The sequence below is a fragment of the Mauremys reevesii genome, linkage group 9 (genome assembly GCF_016161935.1).
Source record: "Mauremys reevesii isolate NIE-2019 linkage group 9, ASM1616193v1, whole genome shotgun sequence".
In the NCBI taxonomy this organism is placed as follows: Eukaryota; Metazoa; Chordata; order Testudines; family Geoemydidae; genus Mauremys; species Mauremys reevesii.
In genome coordinates, this window is record NC_052631.1 from 48,204,016 (window position 1) to 48,225,442 (window position 21,427).

Below are 21,427 nucleotides of genomic sequence, written 5' to 3' on the forward strand. Positions count from 1 at the left end.
CCTGCATCACCATCAACTGCCTGATGAGTTGTCATGTGCATTCACACTAACACATTGCTCAGTTGTAAATCATGACCTATAGAGCAAAAGAGGTGACCTCCATAGAAGAGTAAATGAGAAACTTCAACTTCAAAGTGATATAATTACATTTCAGTTAATATTTTTTCTAATTAGGTGTCAATCCTTAATCCTAATCTCCTAACCTTAACTCTAACCCTTTCTGTCTGTCTTTTTCTATAGCAGTAGCATCCAAAGAAAACACGTACAGAATAGATTAGGCATTGTGCTAGGTGCTGAAAAATAATTGACTCAATGAAAGACAGGTAATAGTCTGTCAGCCTAGTTTACTCCTTTACACTTTAGCAGCCACAGTAATTAAAGAAATATGTCTACATGATGTGTAACTGGTAAGAATTTTTCCCTCTTTAAGAATAACCATGCCTCTTTCCATGAATCTGGAAATTTGTTCCCTGTACTATTGCATTAAACAATTCAGTTAAAATAGGGATCAACACTTACCTTAGAGCTCTGTAATATTCCCCAGCAATCTCATCAGGATCTGGAGCTTTATTGGATTTTAAATTCTTAATTACAGTTCAACTTCCCCTGCAGCAATTTGCCTATCAAGAGCTGCCACATCATTCTCTGAGTACTGAGATAGTTTCACATGTCTCAGATATCTATTTATAAGTTCAGGATTTGGATGTTAAGAAGTGTACAAAGTATGGAAAAACTTAACACCTGTTTCAGAGATCTAGTTGATACCAGTTACTAAATCTCCCTTTTTTTTTTTCTTTGAGTTACTGCACAGGTTGATCTTACTCATGGTGTTCATGTACCTCAGTACAGGAATTCGGAACAGTTTCATTAGCAGTGACTAGTGGGGTTGCACATGCACCCTGCATGCCCTCATGACCCTTTTCCCCAAGGGCAAACTCAGTCTCTCTGCATCTCATAACCTGGATGTTAGCTGGATGTCTACAATAGACATGGAGTGTTCTTCAGAGGTGCAGACCATTCTTCTTCAGAGTAGGAAATTATCCACTAGGACTACCTACACTGCCAAATGGAAACATTTTTTTTTATTGGCAAAGTCTACAGGTTACTCTCCATGTCGATATTCTATTCCAATAATATTAGATTACTTCTTATTTTTAAAGCACTCAGAACTATATGTTTCATCAGTCAAAGTCCATTTGGCAACAATAACTGCATTTCATCCTCCAGTATAGGGATATACAATTTTCTCTTATCTATCAGTGAACAGATTTATGAAATGGTTTGTCCACATTTTTCCTCCTGTGAGAAAAATTGCTCCTACGTGGAACTTCAATTTAGTGCTTTCTTCATGTATGAACCCTCCCCTCCTTTGAACTTTTATCAGATTGTCCAATTTATCCACTATCAATGAAGGTCATTCCTGATGGCAGTTACATCTGCTCATAGAATAAGCAAATTACAAGCCCTAATGATAAATCCTCTGTATGGTTTTACACGTGAATAGAGTAACCAGAAGACCGTGTCCATCTTTTATTCCTAAAGTTCTATGGGATTTTCATATCAATTCATTCATCAGGTCTTTTCCAACACCTCATTTTTCACCTGCTGTCTCTAAATTATCTACTTCAGATGTGAAAAGGTCGCTGTTATGGCTCTTTACATAAAACATCGAGACTTTTCATTACTTATGGTAATAAATTAAAAGGGATGGCTGTTTCATCACAGACACTTATAAAACGGGTATCGTATTGTATTTAAACTGCTTATGATATTAATGAGTCCTCTACCAAATATCTAAACTCACTCCACTAGAGTGCAGGCTGCATCAATAGTATGCTTAAGTTGGGTTCCAGAATTGGAAGTATGTGGAGCAACTACCTGGCCTTCAGCTCATATGTTTGTGAAACATTATTAGTTAGTCACCACTTCAAGATATGATGCCAGTTTTGGAAGAACTATTTTAAAATCTCTTTTCACATAACTACTAGCTTCCCACTTCTTAAAGATGACTACTAACTAATTACCATAAGTATGATTCACATGTGCAGTAACTCAAATAAGAAAGAATGGTTACTTATCTGATAGTAACTATGGTTCTTCGGGATGTTCTGCATGTGGAGCCCATGACCTGCTTTCTGTCCCCACAGCTCAGTCTTATAAATGAGGATTCTGGGCAGTAAAGGAACTGACTGGTGGTTGGGGTTGCTGTGCCTTTTATGCCCTTGGGGGAGGTGGGGCTTAAGGGCATTCAGGGTGCATGCACGACCCCTACTGGACACTGACTGAACAGAAGTCAGCTGTATATACAGACAATAGATTTCCAAAGGGGTCCACACTGCCATTCAAAATTTCCAAAGAGATCTACACCTCCACTAGAATTTTTTTTAGGAGTCCACAAATGAAAAAAAGCTTGAGAACCACTGGTTTAATGCATTCAGATATGTAAGGCACACTGTTACTATGGTGATGGGGGCAGGATAAGGACCTGAACTAAATGAGAGAGTCTGCCATTGGTCTATGTAAACATGTTGGAGGAATGGGGGCGTGCCAGTAAGTGAAAAATGCTGGTTAAATGAGAGGAAAGGAGTTCGAGTGTAGAAGGGGGTGCAGGGCTGGGACACCCCAACTCCCTCCCAAAGCCCACACTCCGTACCCCCTCCCACACCCGAAACCCCTTCCGGCGCCACACCAACATGATTATAAACCAGACTTTCAATGAAGATCCGAAATGCTGGTTTATAAAGCTTTCCAGCTGGTGAATTGCCAGATAAAACAGCTTTTACTGTACTACTGTCAAAGTTTGTTTGTGTGAATATTAATACTGTGATGTTGCTTAATGCAGTCAGACAAGTCTTGCTGATTTCTGAGTACTACCCAATGGTTACTTAAAACGTCCATTATCATTATTTTTCATTGAAATCAAGAATCTAGGCACAAAATAGTGATTGTGTCCTCATGAGCCAGTTCAAATGTCAACATAAGACTCTGTAACTATTAGTCGTCCTCATCATGCAAAGAGAGACGCTTATTTGTATTGCAGAGTCCTTGATGAATATGCTTTCATTTCCAGGGAGAAGAAGCTGATGATGATGATATATACAATGTGCTTTCCACTTTGAAGAGATTAACTTCTTTTCATAAGTATGTGATTTTACTTGGATCAGCTATGTCTAGTGATGTATAATGTTAGCCAATAAAAGATGATACTCAAAGTTAGGAAAGATGAGGAAAACGATGTGCTAAAATATGAAAAACAGACTGAGTGCCAGAAGATATACAGTAACAGGAGGGCTTTGATTCAGCAAAGCACTTATACGTATGCTTAAGTCCATCTGAAATCAATGCTTTACAACTATTTTAGTTGGGCGTGTGATGTTTTCATTGAAATAGTTATGCTGTAAAACCCTCTAGGTGACTTTTACTGGTAGAGCTTATTCGCCAGTCTTCACAGCAGTGGCCCTCCCTCTGTCCACATCAGCTGGGGGCAAAACAGAGCTTTGCTCTGAGCCGAGGCTTAAGACCAGACCTCTGGAAGAACTCTCCAGAATTTTCTGCCTCCAAGGGGCACACAGCAGACTGAAGCACTCTCTTTCTGTCAGAGCTTTCATAGGATTTTTAAAAGATTTTTAACTAAAATGTCAGTTTCTTCATTGATTTGGAGGTTTTTTCCAGCAAAACTACAGAACTTAAAAAAAAAAAAAAAAAAAAAAGGGGCTTTCTGAAAGACAGCACTTAGCCTCCCTTTCCCCTAGTGATATCAAGCCACAGGAGAAAACCTGATTCCCAGCTAGCTTGTGAGAGAAATCCATGCTGAGACAGTTGAGCAAGGCTGCATGAAAGTTCTCTTCAGTGAAACCAGGCGAGAATTAGTGGCATGGAACTGAGCATTCTTTAAAGCCCTCCTACCTCTCCCCTAAGCCATGGGCCCCTTTTCCCTCAGCCTGCAGAGGCAGGAAGCGAATCCAGCCAGCATGTAGGCAAGGTCTGTGCTGAGATGACGACAAAGCATTCCCTTTTCCATAACGTGCTTTACCTGCAAGCCCTTAGCTGCCATGAAAGGTGCCAGTGCCTGAGACTTCACTGATACCAGTGAATCAGTTGTCTCCAGTGGCTCTGGCTCAGTCCTCATTCTGTGCAGTTAGTTCAGCCTGGATCCAGCAGCAGGGAGCATGGTCTGGTGTGATTCAGATCCCCTTCCTTGTGTGATGGACCTACATCCTCTCCCCTTCCAGCCTCCAGGGATCCCATAGGAGGTCATAAAGTATCTACTGTTTTCTGTAGGGCGACATGCAGGATACATGCCTGCAGACTGTCTTTTCAGTTTCCTCAGTAATGCCCTCTCCCTCACAGGGCCCTTCCCCCTTTCTCTCAGGGGTTTGACACAGGGACTAGTGAGGGATATTGCTCATAATCAGCTCTCAATGGGGTAGCACAAACTCTTAAAATATCTCAGGAGAGTGTATCTCCTCTAGATTCTCTAGTCTCAAGAAAAGAAAAGCTCTCTGAAACGGGTTTTGAGCAAGATACCTCAGACTTTTAATTAAGCTTTCCAGAATTCAGCACAAATTGGAGGAGGAGGGAGTCTAACTTCATAGGTATGTTTTTAGAAAATGAAACACTAGGGGGAGAAAAGGGTAAAGTTGGGGAAAGCGCTGTAATTCTTCGTCACCTGGTTCATGCAAGACTAATTAAGGTGGAGTGAGAATTCCCATTCAAGACTTACTTATACACAAATACTAAAGTGTGTTCTATATTCTGGCTAAGGTTAAGCCTGCTGTAGTCTCCTTAGTAAAGTGCATAGTCATACCAGCTGAGGAAGTATTCCTGCCAGACAGGAGAATAAGATTAACACTCAGATCAAACTTGGATGCAGTAGCAGCAGGCCTGAGAGTATTGGCTGGAGTCTCTTATTGTGGAGGTCTGTGCTCAACTAGGAGGCCATTGTGAGTATCCACAAAAAAAATATTAAAATCTACTGTATATACTCATTCATAAGCCGAATTTTTTTTAGTAAAAAAGGGAAGCACCAGAGAAGGGGATCGGCTAATGAACCGGTATAGAGAGGGAGAGGTGGGACACAGCCCCTCCCCCAAACAGAGGGAGCAAGGAGAGGCAGCACAGCCAGCAGGGCCAGAACGGAAGAGGCGGGGCCAGTCTCTCTCCGCTTCTGGCCACGCTGCTCTCCCCCCAGCCTCCGAAGCAGCTGCAGCCATGCCGCTTGGCCCCGCCCCCCAGAGCAAGCTGTGGCCGTGCTGCCAGGCCTGCCAGAGTATGCTGCGGCCGTGTTGCCCAGCCCAGCCCGCCGGAACATGCTGCAGCCACGTCACCCGGTCTGGCCCATCAGAACATGCTGCGGCCATACCGCCCAGTCTGGCCCGCCGGAGCAGCTCCAGCCAGGCCAGAGCCATCCTCCCCTGGCCCTCCCCAGATAAGGTGGGAAGGGATGGGATGGGGAGAGTGTGAGGGTCCCGGGCTAGGGGTGGGGTCACGTGGAGGGGTGGTCATAGGGGTTACTCCTCTGACTCCCAGCTTCTCCCCCCACAAAAAAAAATTTCCCCAGCAGTTGCTGTTCCAGCCCGTCAGGGTAAGCAGCTGGTGCGCCAGGACACTTTGTTTACTTAGGTTTACCTCTGTGCCTGCGGACACTTGAGGTAAACAAATCATCTTGGCCCACCAGCGGCTTATCCTGATGGCCCAGGAGCCAGAGTTTGCTCACCCCTGAATTATAGGGTTGGCTTATGAATGGTTATAAAAATTTCCATGTTTACTTATCCATCTTGGTGGGGGCGGCTTATAAATGAACAGGCTTATGATCAAATATATATGGCACTTTATACTAAGTTTCCCTAACAGGGTTTTCAGGACTGATGCTTCACATGACTCTGATTTGCTGTGTATTCAGAGCTCACAAAAATAGATCTTGGGGGCAACTATGGCTCCACTTGAAGAAAATAGACTTGCAGGGTAACATCTGGTGTCCTTCCAAATATTTTGTTGGTAGACTCATGGGAGAGACTCTCAAAGCAGTCAGTAAGGAAAAATACTCACCCTCCTTCCAGTGAGAGAATCTTAAAACTTCCTTATCTCAGCAAGTATTCCCTTTGTAGCCACTGCTCTTAACCAGGTTCCACTATAGAGATTACACATTAGGAGGAAGCCTTTGCTACCTTTCCTGAGGCTTGCAAGATCTAGGCTGGATCTCTCGAAAACTGTCCCTCTCTTGAAAACTGTCCAACTCCAAAAACTTCTTTGATTTTGAGTGTCCCATGTCTTGGGAGATTCTCTTCCCCCACCCCCACCCCCACCCCACCCCAGTTGGGACGTTTCAGCTAAGGCTATCATCTGGGAGTGAACCACGTCAGAAAATGCAGGCTTGAGGTACTCAGAAGATGAAGTATGAGTTCTGTGGAGAAAGAGATTTTGGAAAGGACACAAGATTCTTTGTGGTTCAAAGAGGAACAATAGCATGCAGCCCACTTCAGATCTCAGTTCCCTCAACAAATCCATAAGGAAATCAGTATTCCAGGTAGAAATACTGAAATCCATCATTAAAGAATTTTCTTCCCAAGTCTTCAGAATATGAAAATAAGTCCCTAGAAATCTACCGAAGGTATGATCAGGGAGAATTACTAAGAAATACAGAATCATAGGACTGGAAGGGATGTCAAGAGGTCATCTAGTCCAGTCCCTTGCACTCATGGCAGGACTAAGCATTATTTAGCCCATTCCTGAGAGGTGTTTGTCTAACCTGCTCTTAAAAATCTCCAATGATGGAGATTCCATAACCTCCCTAGGCAATTTATTCCAGTGCTTAATTACCCTGACAGTTAGGAAGTTTTTCCTAATGTCCAACCTAAACTCCCTTGCTGCAATTTAAGCCCATTGATTCTTGTCCTATCCTCAGAGGTTAAGAAAAACAATTTTTCTCCCTCCTTGTAAAAACCTTTTACATACTTGAAAACTATTATCATGTCCCCTCTCAGTCTTCTCCTTTCCAGACTAAACAAACCCAGTTTTTTCAATCTTCCCCCATAGGTCATGTTTTCTAGGCCTTTAATCATTTTTGTCGCTCTTCTCTGGACTCTCTTCACTTTGTCCATATCTTTCCTGAAATCTGGTACTGAGAACCAGACACAACACTCTAGTTGAGGCGTGATCAGCACGGAGTACAGTGTTAACTTCTGCCCCAACAAGAGGCATTTTCAATACAAAGTATTCCCTTTTTGGACTTGTATCTTCTACTCAAATGCTATATCATCCCTCCCTTCAAGTGAAAGGGATATCTGAATGACATTTTCATATTACGCAGAGTCCAGTAGCCATTGCTAAAAGCCTTCAGAAACATGGCTTTGAGCAAACAAGTGTAAGGGCCAGTTACAGCCTTCACAAAACTCAAGCATCTAAGTTATCATCCAGTACAATCTTTATTTCAGAAGGGAGATGGCAGAAGATAGTGTCTGATTTGCCAAACATTAGCATATCTCTCCTAAGATTAGAGTTTCTGACTGAGGTTCTGGGGTTGTTGGTTTCATACATGGATAACCCAGAACAATTCTTGCTTCACTGCCAGCCAGCAAATCCATATATAAAGATCTTGGTCCAGATCCAGAACTAGTATCCCTTGGTGAATTCATTCTTAATATTATTTAACAACTACCTGATGTCAGGCCGAAAGAAGCTGGCCAGCAAAACAGATACCAACAGACTCCATGTAGGGGATTCTCATGGCCCCACAAGGTGACATGGAATATAACCTGTCTCATGCTAAGGACCATCTATTTCACATCTCCATTTCCAGCAGATGACTCTTCAGAATCATGGTCTGTATGTAACTGATAAGAAGGGAGAAAACATTCAGCACTGTTTAGAGAAGTAGCTTTGTTCATGTCTTGAATAGAAACTCTTACTCTGTTCTTCAGGGTTCTACATCAAGAAGCGAGTGAGTCAGCTGGCTCCACAAGACACACTTAGAAACAAAGGATTGCAATCTAGATCACCTAGCCTTTCAGTGCATCACAGGACAGGTTGAAAGCCTATTGATTAACCTATTTGCATCCAAGTCCAGTTAGAAAATCAAGAGAGGTAAAACATTAGGAAGAGACATTCAAAAACAGAGGCAGTGATCCCCTTATCTCAGAAGTGAGCTGAAGGGCTTTCTTTATGCCTTTCCTCCCCTACCCCGCAAGCTTCTGAGAATAAAGGTGGTAAAGATGATGGTGAAGGAACAGACCAAAGTGATTAAAATCACCTTCTTGTTAACTCTCAAGTCTTAGTTCTGCGACAGATATAACTGTAACCGCCTCTCAAACTTGCAGCACGCACACCCACCCACCCACCGAGGACCTCTCATGAACCAATATTCAGTGCTGCCTAACCCATCAGCTGGGAAGCTGAGAGGAAGCAACTACAGCTACTTGTAAGAAAGTGATTAACATCTTCCCAGCATTTTAGAGCAAATTCAAAATCATGTATATGTATCATCTGATGAGATATCAGCGTTATATGGGATACACATCAAGGCAAAGTTAGCTGAAGCAAAGGACATGCTGGTGTTTTTACAACATAGCCTGACCATGGGGCTCAAGGCCAACACTTTTTGGAAAGACAAGTCAGTGACTGCAGGAATGTAGTTCTGTAAGAAACCCATGAGAATCTCATCATCTTCACATAACAGATATCTGAGGACCATCATAGGACCGGCATAGGAACAGGAGAATGGCCATAGTGGGTCAGAACAATGGTCCATGTAGCCCAGTATCCTGTCTTCTGACAGTGGCCAATGCCAGATGCTTCAAAAAGAATGAACAGAACAGGGCAATTATCAAGTGATCCATCCCCTGTCATCCAGTCCCAGCATCTGGCACTCAGAGGCTTGGGGACACCCAAAACATGGAGTTGCATCTCTGACCATCTTGGCTAATAGCCATTGATGGACTATTCTCAGTGAAGTTATCTAATTATTTTTTTTAACCCAGTTACACTTTTGGCCTTCACAACATCCCCTGGCAACAAGTTCCTAAGGTTGACTGTGCACTGTGTGAAGAAGTACTTCCTTATGTTTGTTTTAAACCTGCTGCCTATTAATTTTATTGGGTGACCCCTGTTTTTGTGTTATGTGAAGGGATAAATAATACTTCAGTATCACTTCCTCCACACCATTTGTGATTTTATATACCTCTATTATACCACCCTGTTATCATCTCTTTTCCAAACTGAACAGTCCCAGTCTTTTTAATGTCTGTTCATATGGAAGCTGTTCCATACTCTTAATCATTTTTGTTGCCCTTTGGTTGTACCTTTTCCATTTCTAATATATCTTTTTTTTAGATGGGGCGACCAGAACTGCCCGCAGTATTCAAGGTGTGGACATACTATGGATTTATATAGTGACAGTATGATATTTACTGACGTATTATCTATCCCTTTCCTTAATGGTTCCTAACATTGTTAGCTTTTTTGACTGCCGCTGCACATTGAGCGGATGTTTCCTGAGTATTATCCGCAATGACTCCAAGATTTCTTCCTTGAGTGGTAACTGCTAATTTAAACCCCATAATTTTGTGCATAGAGTTGGGATTATATTTTCCAATATGCATTGCTGCGCATTTACCAACATTTAATTTGGTAAATGCCCCATCACCCAGTTTTGTGAGATCTCTTTGTAACTCTTCACAGTCTGCTTTGGACTTAACTATCTTGAGTAATTTTGTATCACTGCAAACTTTTCTACCTCACTGTTTATCCCTTTTTCCAAATCATTTATGAATATGTTGAACAGCACTGGTCCCAGTAGAGATTCCTGGGAGACCCTGCTGGTTACCTTTCTCCATTCTGAAAACTGACCGTTTATTCCTACCTTTTTGTTTCTTGTCTTTTAACCAGTTACTGATCCATGAGAGGACCCTCCCTCTTATCCCATGACTACTTAATTTGCTTAAAAACCTTTGGTGAGGGACCTTTTCAAAGGCTTTCTGAAAGTCCAAGTACAGTACATTCACTGAATCATCCTTGACCATATGTTTGTTGACCCTCAAAGAATTCTAATAGATTGGTTGAGGCATGATTTCCCTTTATAAAAGCCATGTTGACTCTTCCATCGTGTTTATCTATGTGTCCGATAATTTCTGTTCTTTACCATAGTTTCAACCTTTTTGCCTCATGCTGAAGTTAGGCTTAGTGGCCTGTAATTGCCAGGTTTGCCTCTGGAGCCTTTTTTTAAAATTGGGGTCACATTGCTATCCTCCAGTCATTTAGTATAGATGCTGATTTAAGTGATAGATTACATACCACAGTTAGTAGTTCTGCAATTTCATATTTGAGTTCTTTCAGGACTCTTGAGTAAATTCCATCTGGTTCTGGTGACTTGTTTTCGTTTAATTTATCAATTTGTTCCAAAACTTCCTCTGTTGGCACCTGAATTTGGGACAGTTCCTCAAATTTGTCACCTAAAAACAGTGGCTCAGATGTAGGAATCTCCCGCACATCCTCTGCAGTGAAGACCGATGCAAAAAATTCATTTAGCTTCTCCACAATGGCCTTATCTTCCTTGAGTGCTCCTTTAGCACCTTGATCGTCCAGTGGCCCCACTGACTGTTTGGCAGGCTTTCTGCTTCTGATGCACTTAAAAAAAAAAAAAAGTTGCTGTTTCTTTTGAGTCTTTTGCTAGTTGCTCTTCAAATTCTTTTTTGGCTTGCCTCATTATACTTTTTCATTTGACTTGCCAGAGTTTGTGCGACTTTCTATTTTCCTCAGTAGGATTTGACTTCCAGTTTTTAAAGGATGCCTTTTTGCCTCTAACTGCCTCTTTTACTCTGTTGTTCAGCCATGCTGACGTTTTTGTGACCTTCTTACTGTGTTTTTTATTTTGGAGTAAACCTTTCCCTATGTCATTGGTACCAATATGCAAATTCCTGTCATGACCTTAATATATGGGCTGCAGGTCCTAACAACAGCACCTTCCAGCTTCGCAGTTGATATATCTTCCTATTCTCACTGAAAGTATCCTGCCTGCTTACCACCTCCTTGCCCCCAGTGGGGATTGAAGCTTAGTGTGCTCTCAGTGAAACCTCAGTTTACATGTTCTATGATACACGATTGTACTATGAACTAACCATGCCTCCATCTCCAAGGTCATCTCAATTTTCCTCATATAATAGGAAATTGTATTGTTACTGTACTGGCTGAATCCATGCATTCTAAGGAAGTGGAAATGCATAAGTTGGGTGTGAACAGAGCCTACAATGGAATAAAGGTGCATATAGCAGAGGCATTCAAAGCCTCCAGTACAACAGCCATTACCAGTATGAAAAGAGCAGTGGTCTTGTGAGCAGAGAGATACACCCATCATTTATAGATTTCAAGGCCGGAAGGGACTGTAGTAATCACCTAGTCTGACCTCCTGTATAGCAGGGCCAAAGAAATTCTCCCAAATAATTCTTACAGCATATCTTTTTTTAAAAACATCCAATCTTGATTTAAACATTGTCAGTAATAGAGACTTCACCATGACCCTTGGTAAGTTGTTCCAATGGTTAATTACCCTCACTGTTAAACATTTGTCTTATTTCCAGTCTGAATGTGTCTAGCTTCAACTTTCAGCCATTGAATCATGTTATAGCTGACTCTGCTAGACTGAAGAGCCCATTATTAAATATTTGTTCCCCAGGTAGGTAGTGATATACTATGACAAAGTCACCCCTTAACCTTCTCTTTTTTTAACTAAATAGATTGACCTGTATTTCACTAGAATGCATGTTTTTAATCCTTTAAGCATTCTTGTGGTTCTTCTATGAATTCTCTCCAATTTATCAACATCCTTCTTGAATTGGGGGTATTGAAATTGGACACAGCATTCCAGCAGCGATCATACCAGTGTCAAGTATAGAGGTAAAATAATCTCTTTACTCTTACTTGAGATTCTCCTATTTATGCATCCCAGGATTGCATTTGTTCTTTTGGACACAGCATCATACTGGGAGCCCCTGTTCAGCTGATTATCCATCATGACCCCCAAATCTTTTTCACAGTCACTGCTTCCCAGAATAGTGTCCCCTATTCTACAAGTGTGCCTTACATTCTTTCTCCCTAGCTATATACATTTACAGTTAGCTTTATTGAAACACACATTGTTTTCTTGGGCCCATTTTACCAAGTGATGCAGATCTCTATGAATTGGTGATCTGTCCCCTTCATTATTTACCATACCCCCAATTTCTGTCATTGCAAACTTTTGAGGAGGGCCTGTAAAGCTTATACATGGCCTTAAATCCTCACTTTCCATTGCCATCCTCTCCCTGCTAATGCAGCATTTGGTGGTAGAATGGTGTTACAGGACAGAGTGCCCCAATAACCCTGAATTGTCTTTTCAGTTCTACATACATACACTGAATCTTCCCTCCCTAGGGATGATTTACTGCTTTCTGCATCCCACTGTAAAGACTGTCTGACATGAAGGGAACTAAGAGGGAAAATTCTGTCTTATCAATTAATTTTCATTCTAGTATCCTCCATGTCAGACAGTCTGACCCTCCCTCAGTGTATTGCTTTATGACCAGGTATTCTTCTGGCTGTTGTTCACTTGTTAACTAGTTTGGAAGAGAAGAGGGTGTTCCTCCAGGAAATCCCAAAATTTCATGTCAAAACTCTTCTGCAAATAGTTTGAGTTGAATTGCACTTTTAAACTTTTAAAAGTTAGTACTTTTCCAGCTTTGGAGGTTATTGTTCTGGAGAATTTTTCCTGAGGGGTAGACCTAAGCCCAGGCATAAAGCAATGATCTGGTCTGTCTTCAGTTGCCATGGAAACAGAGAACACCCGTGTGAAGACTGTCTCTCTGTCATTGAGGGTCCTAGAATAAAAATTCACAAATAAGACAATGTTTATTTTCTCCTTCCCTGCAAAAATAAACTGTTTCAGCATGACTGCATCTACACTAGGAGGTTGTGTACCGCTTTAACTCTGTTGGTATTATTCAAATGGTACAACTTTTGTGTGTGGACAAGTCTTTGTGCTTTGTTGAATCAGGGTCAGTGTATACAACAAGATTATTCAGAGGCAGTAACCTGGGGGCCTAGAATTTACATAATACACATCTTATTATCATGGAACCAAGCCTACCTGAAATTCAACTTTTATGAGGGTTGGTTTGTTTGTTTGTCTTTAGGGTCTTCTACAATTCTGCTATTCAAGAGGTTTTAATTAAATGACAATGCGAGCAGGTACAAACCAATAGCAGAGACTGCCCCAATATTTCCTCACTTTTCAGTACAAAAGGATTAGTTTTTATATATGCGTATAACAATCAGTTCTTCAGCAATAAGAGTGTAGCTTTACATTAAGGCCATGTCTATACTTGTGGGTGATCTATGCTGCTGTGATTGATGCAGCGAGGGTCAATTTGGTGGGTCTAGTGAAGATACAGTGCGCTCTCCGGTCAACTTCAGTACTCCACCGGAACGAGAAGAGTAAGGTTAGTCGACGAGAGAGTGTCTCCTTTCGACACAGTGTGGTATAGACACCGCAGTAGGTCAGCCTAATCTACGTTGACTCCAGTTAACATTCACATAGCTGGAGTAGTGTAATTTAGGTTGACTTATTGTGGTAGTTTAGACAAGGCCTAAGTCATTGAAATCAGTGAGGTTCTATGTAGGTCAGGCATCCACTCATATGGTTCTCTTTGCAGGATCAGGGCCTTATAACTTGATGTGAAGTGATGGGTCTTATGAGCTTTTCTCAGTATTCTTCCTCTCCAGTCTCCTGTAACTAGATCCCTTAGATGTTGTTAGATGTTTTAGAATGTTTACTATTTTAAAATTAAATATTTTATTGCAACTAACTAGAGAAAAATACCTAAATTTACTTTGCCTAAAAATTATTTTTCATTTAAAATATTTTAATTGACTTCCCTTGTGGGTATCTGCCACAGTGCCAGAGAAATGTCTGCTGAAGTTCCAGCAGTATTTAGAATCACAGAAGTAAGCTGATTTAGAGGCAAGTTCGAGACATGGTAGTTTGGCCACAATTCAGCTACCTCCATATATATAAAGGTGTATTATTTGCATTGATTTTAATTCTGCATTAATTAAAATCTCTTATGGTAAAATATTTCTAGTTTATGAAAAAGTACAACTTCAAATTTTAATTTAGTGTGAACTCATTTATACAAGTGTCTTTCAAACTGCTCTTTTGTCTCAACATTGCAAACAAATACTGAACTATTGATTGAGTCATAAAGACAGTTTTCTTCTCATGAAACTCAACTAATATATTTTTATTGCCTCTTGTTTTAGTGCTCATGATCTCACAAAATGGGATCTGTTTAGTAACTGCTACCGATTACTGAGGACTGGAATTGAACATGGAGCTATGCCAGAACAGGTACAATTAGCAATATATACATTATATCATTTGGGGGAGTTAAGCTGTATGAGTTTTAGTAGAATAATCATAGAGAAGCACAATAAGTTGATGCCCTAGCCTTTAATTTCCTGATACCACAGTTTAAACCATGCTTTTCGGTCACACAGTGAAATTAATTTTAATGAAATTCCTGGGATTTTCAATGAAAGGTCAGTATTAGTGAGGTGCACGACCGGGAGTCAGGAGACTTGAGTTCTGTTCTTGGCTCTGCAGCTGACTTACTGTGTAACTTCAACTAAGTCACTTAGGCCCAGGTCTTTAAAGGTATTTAGGCATTGCTGTACGTAAATACCTTTAAAAATCTAGTCCTTAATCTTCCTGTGCCTTGGTTTCCTCCTCTGCTATGGAACGTGCTACATACATGCTAGATAAGATGAGAATTATGATTACACTGTAATGCTGGTTCAATGACTATTTAAGTATTTGTCCACAGTGGAGCAATCACTGGGCCAGAGAGCAAGAATGACTTTGTAGTCCAGTGGTTCGGGCACCCATGTAGGAGACCCAGCATCCATTCCCCCTGCACCAGTCACTCATCAGTTGTACAGAGTGGTACAGCTTGAACAGAAGAGATGGAAGGAGCCCCATCTCAGAGTATCCCATAGCTCAGTGGTTACAGTAGTCTTCTGAGGGATAGGAGAACCCTGTTCAGATCCTTTCTCCCCCTCTGGTGGAGAGGGGAATCGAACCTGGACCCTCCTACATCCCAGGCTAGTGCTCTAATGACTGGGCTAAAAGTTATAAGGTTGGCACCTCCTCCTCCAGTAGCTTCTTGCTAAAATGGCTTAAGGTGCCTAACTCTAAAGAAGTTTCCTGGCTTCAGAATCGCAAGCAAAGCTAGTTGCTTCTCTCCAGACTAAGAAGCCTGTCTCTATGGAAAGGGTGGGGTTTAGCATGCACTCCTCTGGTCCGCATCTCCCATTCGCTGTCTTAGGTGGCTCCCACCTAGTGTTCTTGCTTTTATGAAATGCAGTTTATCCTCACATAAAACTTAATTGTGAAGTACTTAGGATTGCCACAGACATAACATACCTGACAAAAAACCTCCAGTATAGAGAAATAAAAAGTTAAGCGCTCTTCCAGTACAGCTTCTCTGCCCCTAGACTGTGTTCATTTCTATTGATTGTGGGAAGCATCTCTGATCTGAACAAGATTTTGAGAGGAAGTCACAGTTGTCCTTTACATTTCTTACTGAATTTCAGGTGACACCTCCCACTGATATCTCTGTTCGTAGCGCTGATATTATCCCTGCCATCTCCATGAGACATGTGTTCTCTTTGATTTGCATCATGTTACCATGCTGTCATACTGACAGTTTAAGAATTCAGTGGATTAAAACACATGCATTTACATGGAGATATCCAGATGCTGGGTCATACTTTTGTCATGTTCAGACTTGCCTATGCCTTTCTTTACTCTGCTCTGACAAAGACTGTTACAGTTTTCATTCACAGCACCTACATTTTTTTCCCCCACCAAATGAGGTAAATGATCTTTACTTATACTAAGATGGCTAAGGGGTAAAATCATACCTTTGAAAATGAGAAGTGCTACACAAGAGCTATTATCTCTTCTTTTCCAAAATTCTTCATAAACTTTAGCTAAATATTAGTTAAAGACTTGTACTTGATGTCTTCCAGTGTATTGGCATTCTTTGTGTTCCCTCTATTACAGATAGTTGTTCAGGCACTACAGTGTTCTCATTACTCTATTCTCTGGCAGCTGGTGAAAATCACAGAAGGGTCCCCCTCCAAAGTAAGTAAAAATTACTATATATACAGCTGTTACTGAAGAAGTTTAACCTTGCTTAGGTCACTAGGTACATTGGTCCTAATTCCTCATTCCCTGTTTTATGTGCAGTCATTTTTACACCAATGCAAAGTGGGTGTAAATCGTTACCATTCTAATTTACTAACATTTAATATCCACTTTGATGAGACAGAGTACAGGGCAATGGAGGATCTGCCGCTCTGCTCTGTATTGGAAGTTGATCCTGATTGATTTTTCATTTCTGAAGATGTCTAATACACTTCTCTAAAGGCACAGACGCCTGTGCCAGAGATTAAGTGTTGGTGATACAGCTTATCCAATTAGAATGGATTGCAGTTTGGGAAATAATGTTGATTTGTAGACTCACAGATAACTGAAGACCTACATGGTATTTAATTTTTAACGAATAACTATATTTTTAATGTTGCCAAGGGCAAATGTAAGTTTGCTAGTAGTGGATATTACTAATGAAGCACTAAGCAATAACTATCAGCATTATTAAAGCAGAAAGGTCTGTTCATATTATTAATGTTACTGATTTAAAACAATGGTACAAAACTAAATCTAATTATCATAAAACCATGCACAGCAGCAAACACTTTGCACACACAAAGTCCTGGACTGCCCAACACCTTATCTCTATAGACACATCGCCTCCCAAAAGACCCCTTGTACTCCTGACTTGCATTGCAGTGTTTTCTTTATGTAACAGATACAGCCTTACCATGTCAAATGAAACTCTTCCAGTTTGTTCCTTAGTCATATTAATAAAGAGCCTGATTCAGAAAAGCATCTCTATTCAGGACAGGACTTAAGCATATGTTTAAGTGTTTCTGGAATTGGGGCCAAAATGTGTAACACTATATCTGCTATGTCAGTGTAACTATGCTATAAAACTGGGACACAAAGAACTCTTCCACCTTCTAAGGATCAGCCTCTTTGTACAATGAAGGGAAGTTGTAGCTCATTTTAAAAATGATTTTTAGTACGATATGTCAAATGAATAAGCATGTATTTAATATGATTCTAACACAGGAGGTAAGGGACGACTGCATTCTAGGATGCATAATTATCCAGTAGGACGCATTAAAAAAATCCTACAAATGATTTTAAATTGTTGTAATTTGATTTCAGACTCACTTTGCAATGTATATATTTAACTGCATAAAAACAAAAAAGAGCTCACTTCCCCTTCTCTCTTTGAAAGATAGAAAGCACAAGTAGGTTAAGGCATCCCCAGTAACATTATAAAATGCTGAGTCTAGATGAGGCAAGTGCATATTTTGCTGTAGAAAGAGTTATAGGAAATGACTCATGCTCTGAGCAAGCAGGAATGCAAATATTGTGAAGACATTCTTGTATATGTATCCTTATTCAAACTTCTTCACTAATTCTTTTAATAGGTTAATCCAGATTACATTGATGCAGCTAGACAGTCTTGAATTAGAAAAAGTACCATTCCTAGAGCTTTTATATATTTGTAATTGGATGGAGCCAACTATGAAAGACGATTTGCAATATAAATTAATTCTACAATTGGAATCCCCTAATTTACCTTTTTTAGTTTTATAGTTTCTAAATTTTCTGTTCTAAGTCTTGGACTTTCCTTTCCTATATGTGCATTGATCATTGATGTGCTAAATCATTTTAAAGTAATTGGATAGAATTTTGAGTGACATCATACTAATAAGTAATACAGCTGTGGAGCTGTTACTATTTGGATGGCTTGGATTTGTCCCCAGAATAGTACAAAGTCTACTGGAATGTGTCTGAGGCTTGCTGTCCCTGATCAAATGAAAAGGAGCATTATGTTGTCTTTATTCCAATGCCAGAGGCAATATCCTTCATCTGGCGATTTCTGCTCACTTTTCCAAAAACCTCAGCCTGGCCAACAACAGAAGCACCTCAGAGAGAAGTGAGGTGCAGCATCTATTGCTCATATGTGCTTTTAATAGATTCTAAGGCCAGAAGAGACCATTATGATCATCTGGTCTGACCTCCTGTATAACACAGACAATAGATCTTCCACAAATTAATTTCTACCACAGATCTTTTAGAAAAACATCCAAACTTGATTTAAAAATTGTCAGTGATGGAGAATTCACCCTTGGTAAATTGTTCCAGTGGTTAATTACCTTTATCATTAAAAAATCATACCTTATTTCAAGTCTGAATGTGTCTAGCTTCAACTTCCAGCCATTGGATTGTATTAGACCTTTCTCTGCTAGATTGAAGAGCTCATTATTACATATTTGTTCCTGTCACAGAGTAGCTGGTCTCAGTGGATAGACTGAGCACTGCTCCCCTGGACTGGAGCAGGTGAGCTTAATCCAGTTAATTAAAGAGAGCTGGGCTACACCTGGGTCTATGAAGGGCTGCTAGTAGGCAGCCGAGAGGGAAGGACTGTGACAGGCTGAGTCCTGGGCAGCAAAGGCCACACAGGAGTGGAACTAACTCCTGTGGTGAGTCCCTGGAGCAAGGGAGGGTTTAGGGAAGCAACCCTGCAGCTGCTGCTCTAAGTGGGGAGCAGAGCTGGCTGAGGCTAGGAAGATGCCAGGCGCTGGGCGGGGTTGCCCTGAAGACTGGGGGCCAGATACTGACTTAAGACTGCATTCTGGCTGGTTAGTTATTTAACCTTTATTGTAAATATATATATATAATATAAATAAAAATAACCTTTATTGTAAAATAGAATAAACCCCTTTAACTGAGACTGGGCATGGCAGCCCATGTTTGGAGCAAAGGTGAATCGGCAGCCATCCTAGTGATAGGTGATACCAGAAGTGGGGTCTTAGTCCACCCCTACACTAAGTGGAAAGATGGAGTTGGTGAACAGCCTGTTAGTGGCAGGGCAGCAGCAGAAGATAGCCGCTATGCAGAAACAGCAAGAACACCAGACCCAGACTTTGCTGATGCAGATGATGGAAAAATCAGCAGAAACAGCAGGATGCCAGTTCACTACACAACAGAGGTGGCAAGAAGTCCACTCCAAACAACAGGAGTGGATACAGAAGCGGTTGGGCTGCACTACACCTGGTAATGCAAATGGTGATGGGACTGGGGTCTGCACCTTGCAAAGCTTTGAGCACAAGATGACCCAGAGACCTTCCTCCAGACTTTCGAGTGTGTGGCAAAGGCAGCGAACTGGGAGGAGTCTGTTTGGGCAGCCCACATAGCACAGTTTCTGAATGGTGAGGTGCAGGTGACTTACTGGGTAATAAATGATGAGCAGGCAAACTCCTACCCAGTGGTGAAGGCAGCTATCCTGGACCAGTTAGGGCTGACTCCAGAGGCTTATCAGCCCAGGTTCCTGGTGGAACCATTCCTGTGAGGGGCACATCTGCAGCCTCTTGACGTGGTGTCTCTGCCCAGAGACCAGGTCAGGGGAGGATGTTCTGGATCAGGTGGTCCTTGAACAGTTTCTGAAGGTTCTGACCAGAGGGGCACAGAGCCGGGTAAAGTGCTTCCGGCTGGCCTCAGTGGAGGAAGCGGTGGAGTGAGCTTAAGCCTTCTCTGAGGCTGAAGGAGACAAGCGACCAGGACAATATAGTAAATTGAGGGGAGTTCACCAGGGAGTAACCCATGGGAAGCCCTCAAGTGGGAAATACCCCATGTGTCCTAAACTCAGGAGGTGCACAGCACCTACAAGGGTCCTGAGGAGCCCTGCAGGTTACTGGAAATACTAGTGGGAAGGGACCAAGAGGCTCTGGGGTTTGCTTCCCTTATGGCCAGGCTGGGCATATTAAAAAAAAAAAATTGCCCAGTTATGAACTGTGACTACCTAAACTGTTACTACAGTGGGACCAACCTGTGGGGTCCACTCTGAGAGTTGAGATGGGCACACGGTGGATAGTAGCAGTTAGGGTGGGAGGAACTGTAGTTAAGGGACTTGTTTTGGGTGCACTCTGGTTCTGGAAGATCAGTTGAAGTTAAATATCTTGGACAGACACCTCCCAGTGAATGTCTCCTGTATCCATAGCGAGACCCAAGTCTACCCCACTGCAGAAGTTGAGCTGAAGGCATGGGGTCAGAGAGATTGACTGTTTGGGTGGTAAAGAGCGCCTTGGCCCAAAGTTCTGGGGAGAGACTGGGTGGGTTTCTCAGCCCTGATGCAAAAAGGGCTAGGACAGCAGCCTGGGACTAGGAGGGTCCAGGACCATCTAGGAAAGAAAGTAAGGTGGCTAGGAGGTAGAGTAAGGAGAGCAAAGGGGGACTAAAAGGGAGAACACAATTTTCCCCAAGGCCTGAGGGACCAGCTTAGGAAGTGCCATCAGGAGTTGGACAAGGTAATTACCTCACGGGAGAAAATCATCAGCCAACTTGTCAGGTTAGAACAAGAGTTGGTCTGGGTGCCGGTGGGAGCCAACGGGCAGAGGAAACAGTGTTTGGCCCTGCACAAGAATTGGCCCAGGTCGAGAGAGGGGAAACTCAGCAGGGTACAGTGGGGACACAGACAGATCTTCAGGTGCAGCAGGATACAGCAGGGACCCAGACTGAACCCCAGGCACAGGAGAGTAAAGTGAGAAACCAGATGGAGCCTTGGGAGCAGGACAGTACAGTGGGGACCCAGAGTCCCACACTCACCAGAGTACTGAGGGGACCCAGACGGAATCCTGGGTTCATCAGGATACCGTAAGGACCCAAACAGAATCCCAAACTCAGTGGGGTACTGTAGAGACCCTAACAGAGTCCTGAGCTCAGCAACGTACACCAGGGACCCAGACAGAATCCCAAATTCAGTAGGGTACCGTGGGAACCCAGGCTGCACTACCTGTTGAACAAGCTAGCATAGGGACTCAGACAGGACCCCTCCAACACGGAGAAGCCCAAGAAGGGGGCTGAGGTAGGAAGCAGGATGCCAGGGTAGGGAGAACCAGAATTGGACTCAGTATTCCAGCAGTAGTTACACCAGTACCAAATAACTGGTAAAATAACCTCTCTACTCCTACTCGAAATTCCCCCATTTATGCATCCCAGGATTGTATTAGCTCTTTTGGCCATAGCATCACACTGGGAGCTCATGTTCAGCTGATTGTCCACCACAACCCCCAAATCTTTTTCAGAGTCACTGTTTCCCAGGATAGAATGCCGCATCCTGTAAGTATGGCCTACATTCTTTGTTCTAGGTTTACATTTAGCTGTATTAAAACAAATGTTTGCTTGTGCCCAGTTTACCAAATGATCCGGATCACTCTGTATCTGTGACCTGTTTGTTTCATTATTTACCACTCCCCTAGTTTT

The 21,427-nt window shown here is 42.0% G+C and overlaps 1 protein-coding gene across 7 annotated transcripts in view; it reads left to right on the forward strand.

Moving 5' to 3' along the window:
• STAG1 (stromal antigen 1) overlaps positions 1-21,427 on the forward strand; it is a 356,975-nt gene that overhangs the window by 246,087 nt on the left and 89,461 nt on the right. For all 7 annotated transcript variants that reach the window (XM_039487594.1, XM_039487595.1, XM_039487599.1 and 4 more), the window contains 3 exons: positions 3,071-3,141; positions 14,287-14,374; positions 16,091-16,171. In XM_039487594.1, coding sequence (XP_039343528.1) covers positions 3,071-3,141; positions 14,287-14,374; positions 16,091-16,171 — 240 coding nt within the window. The remainder of the gene's footprint in view (positions 1-3,070; positions 3,142-14,286; positions 14,375-16,090; positions 16,172-21,427) is intronic.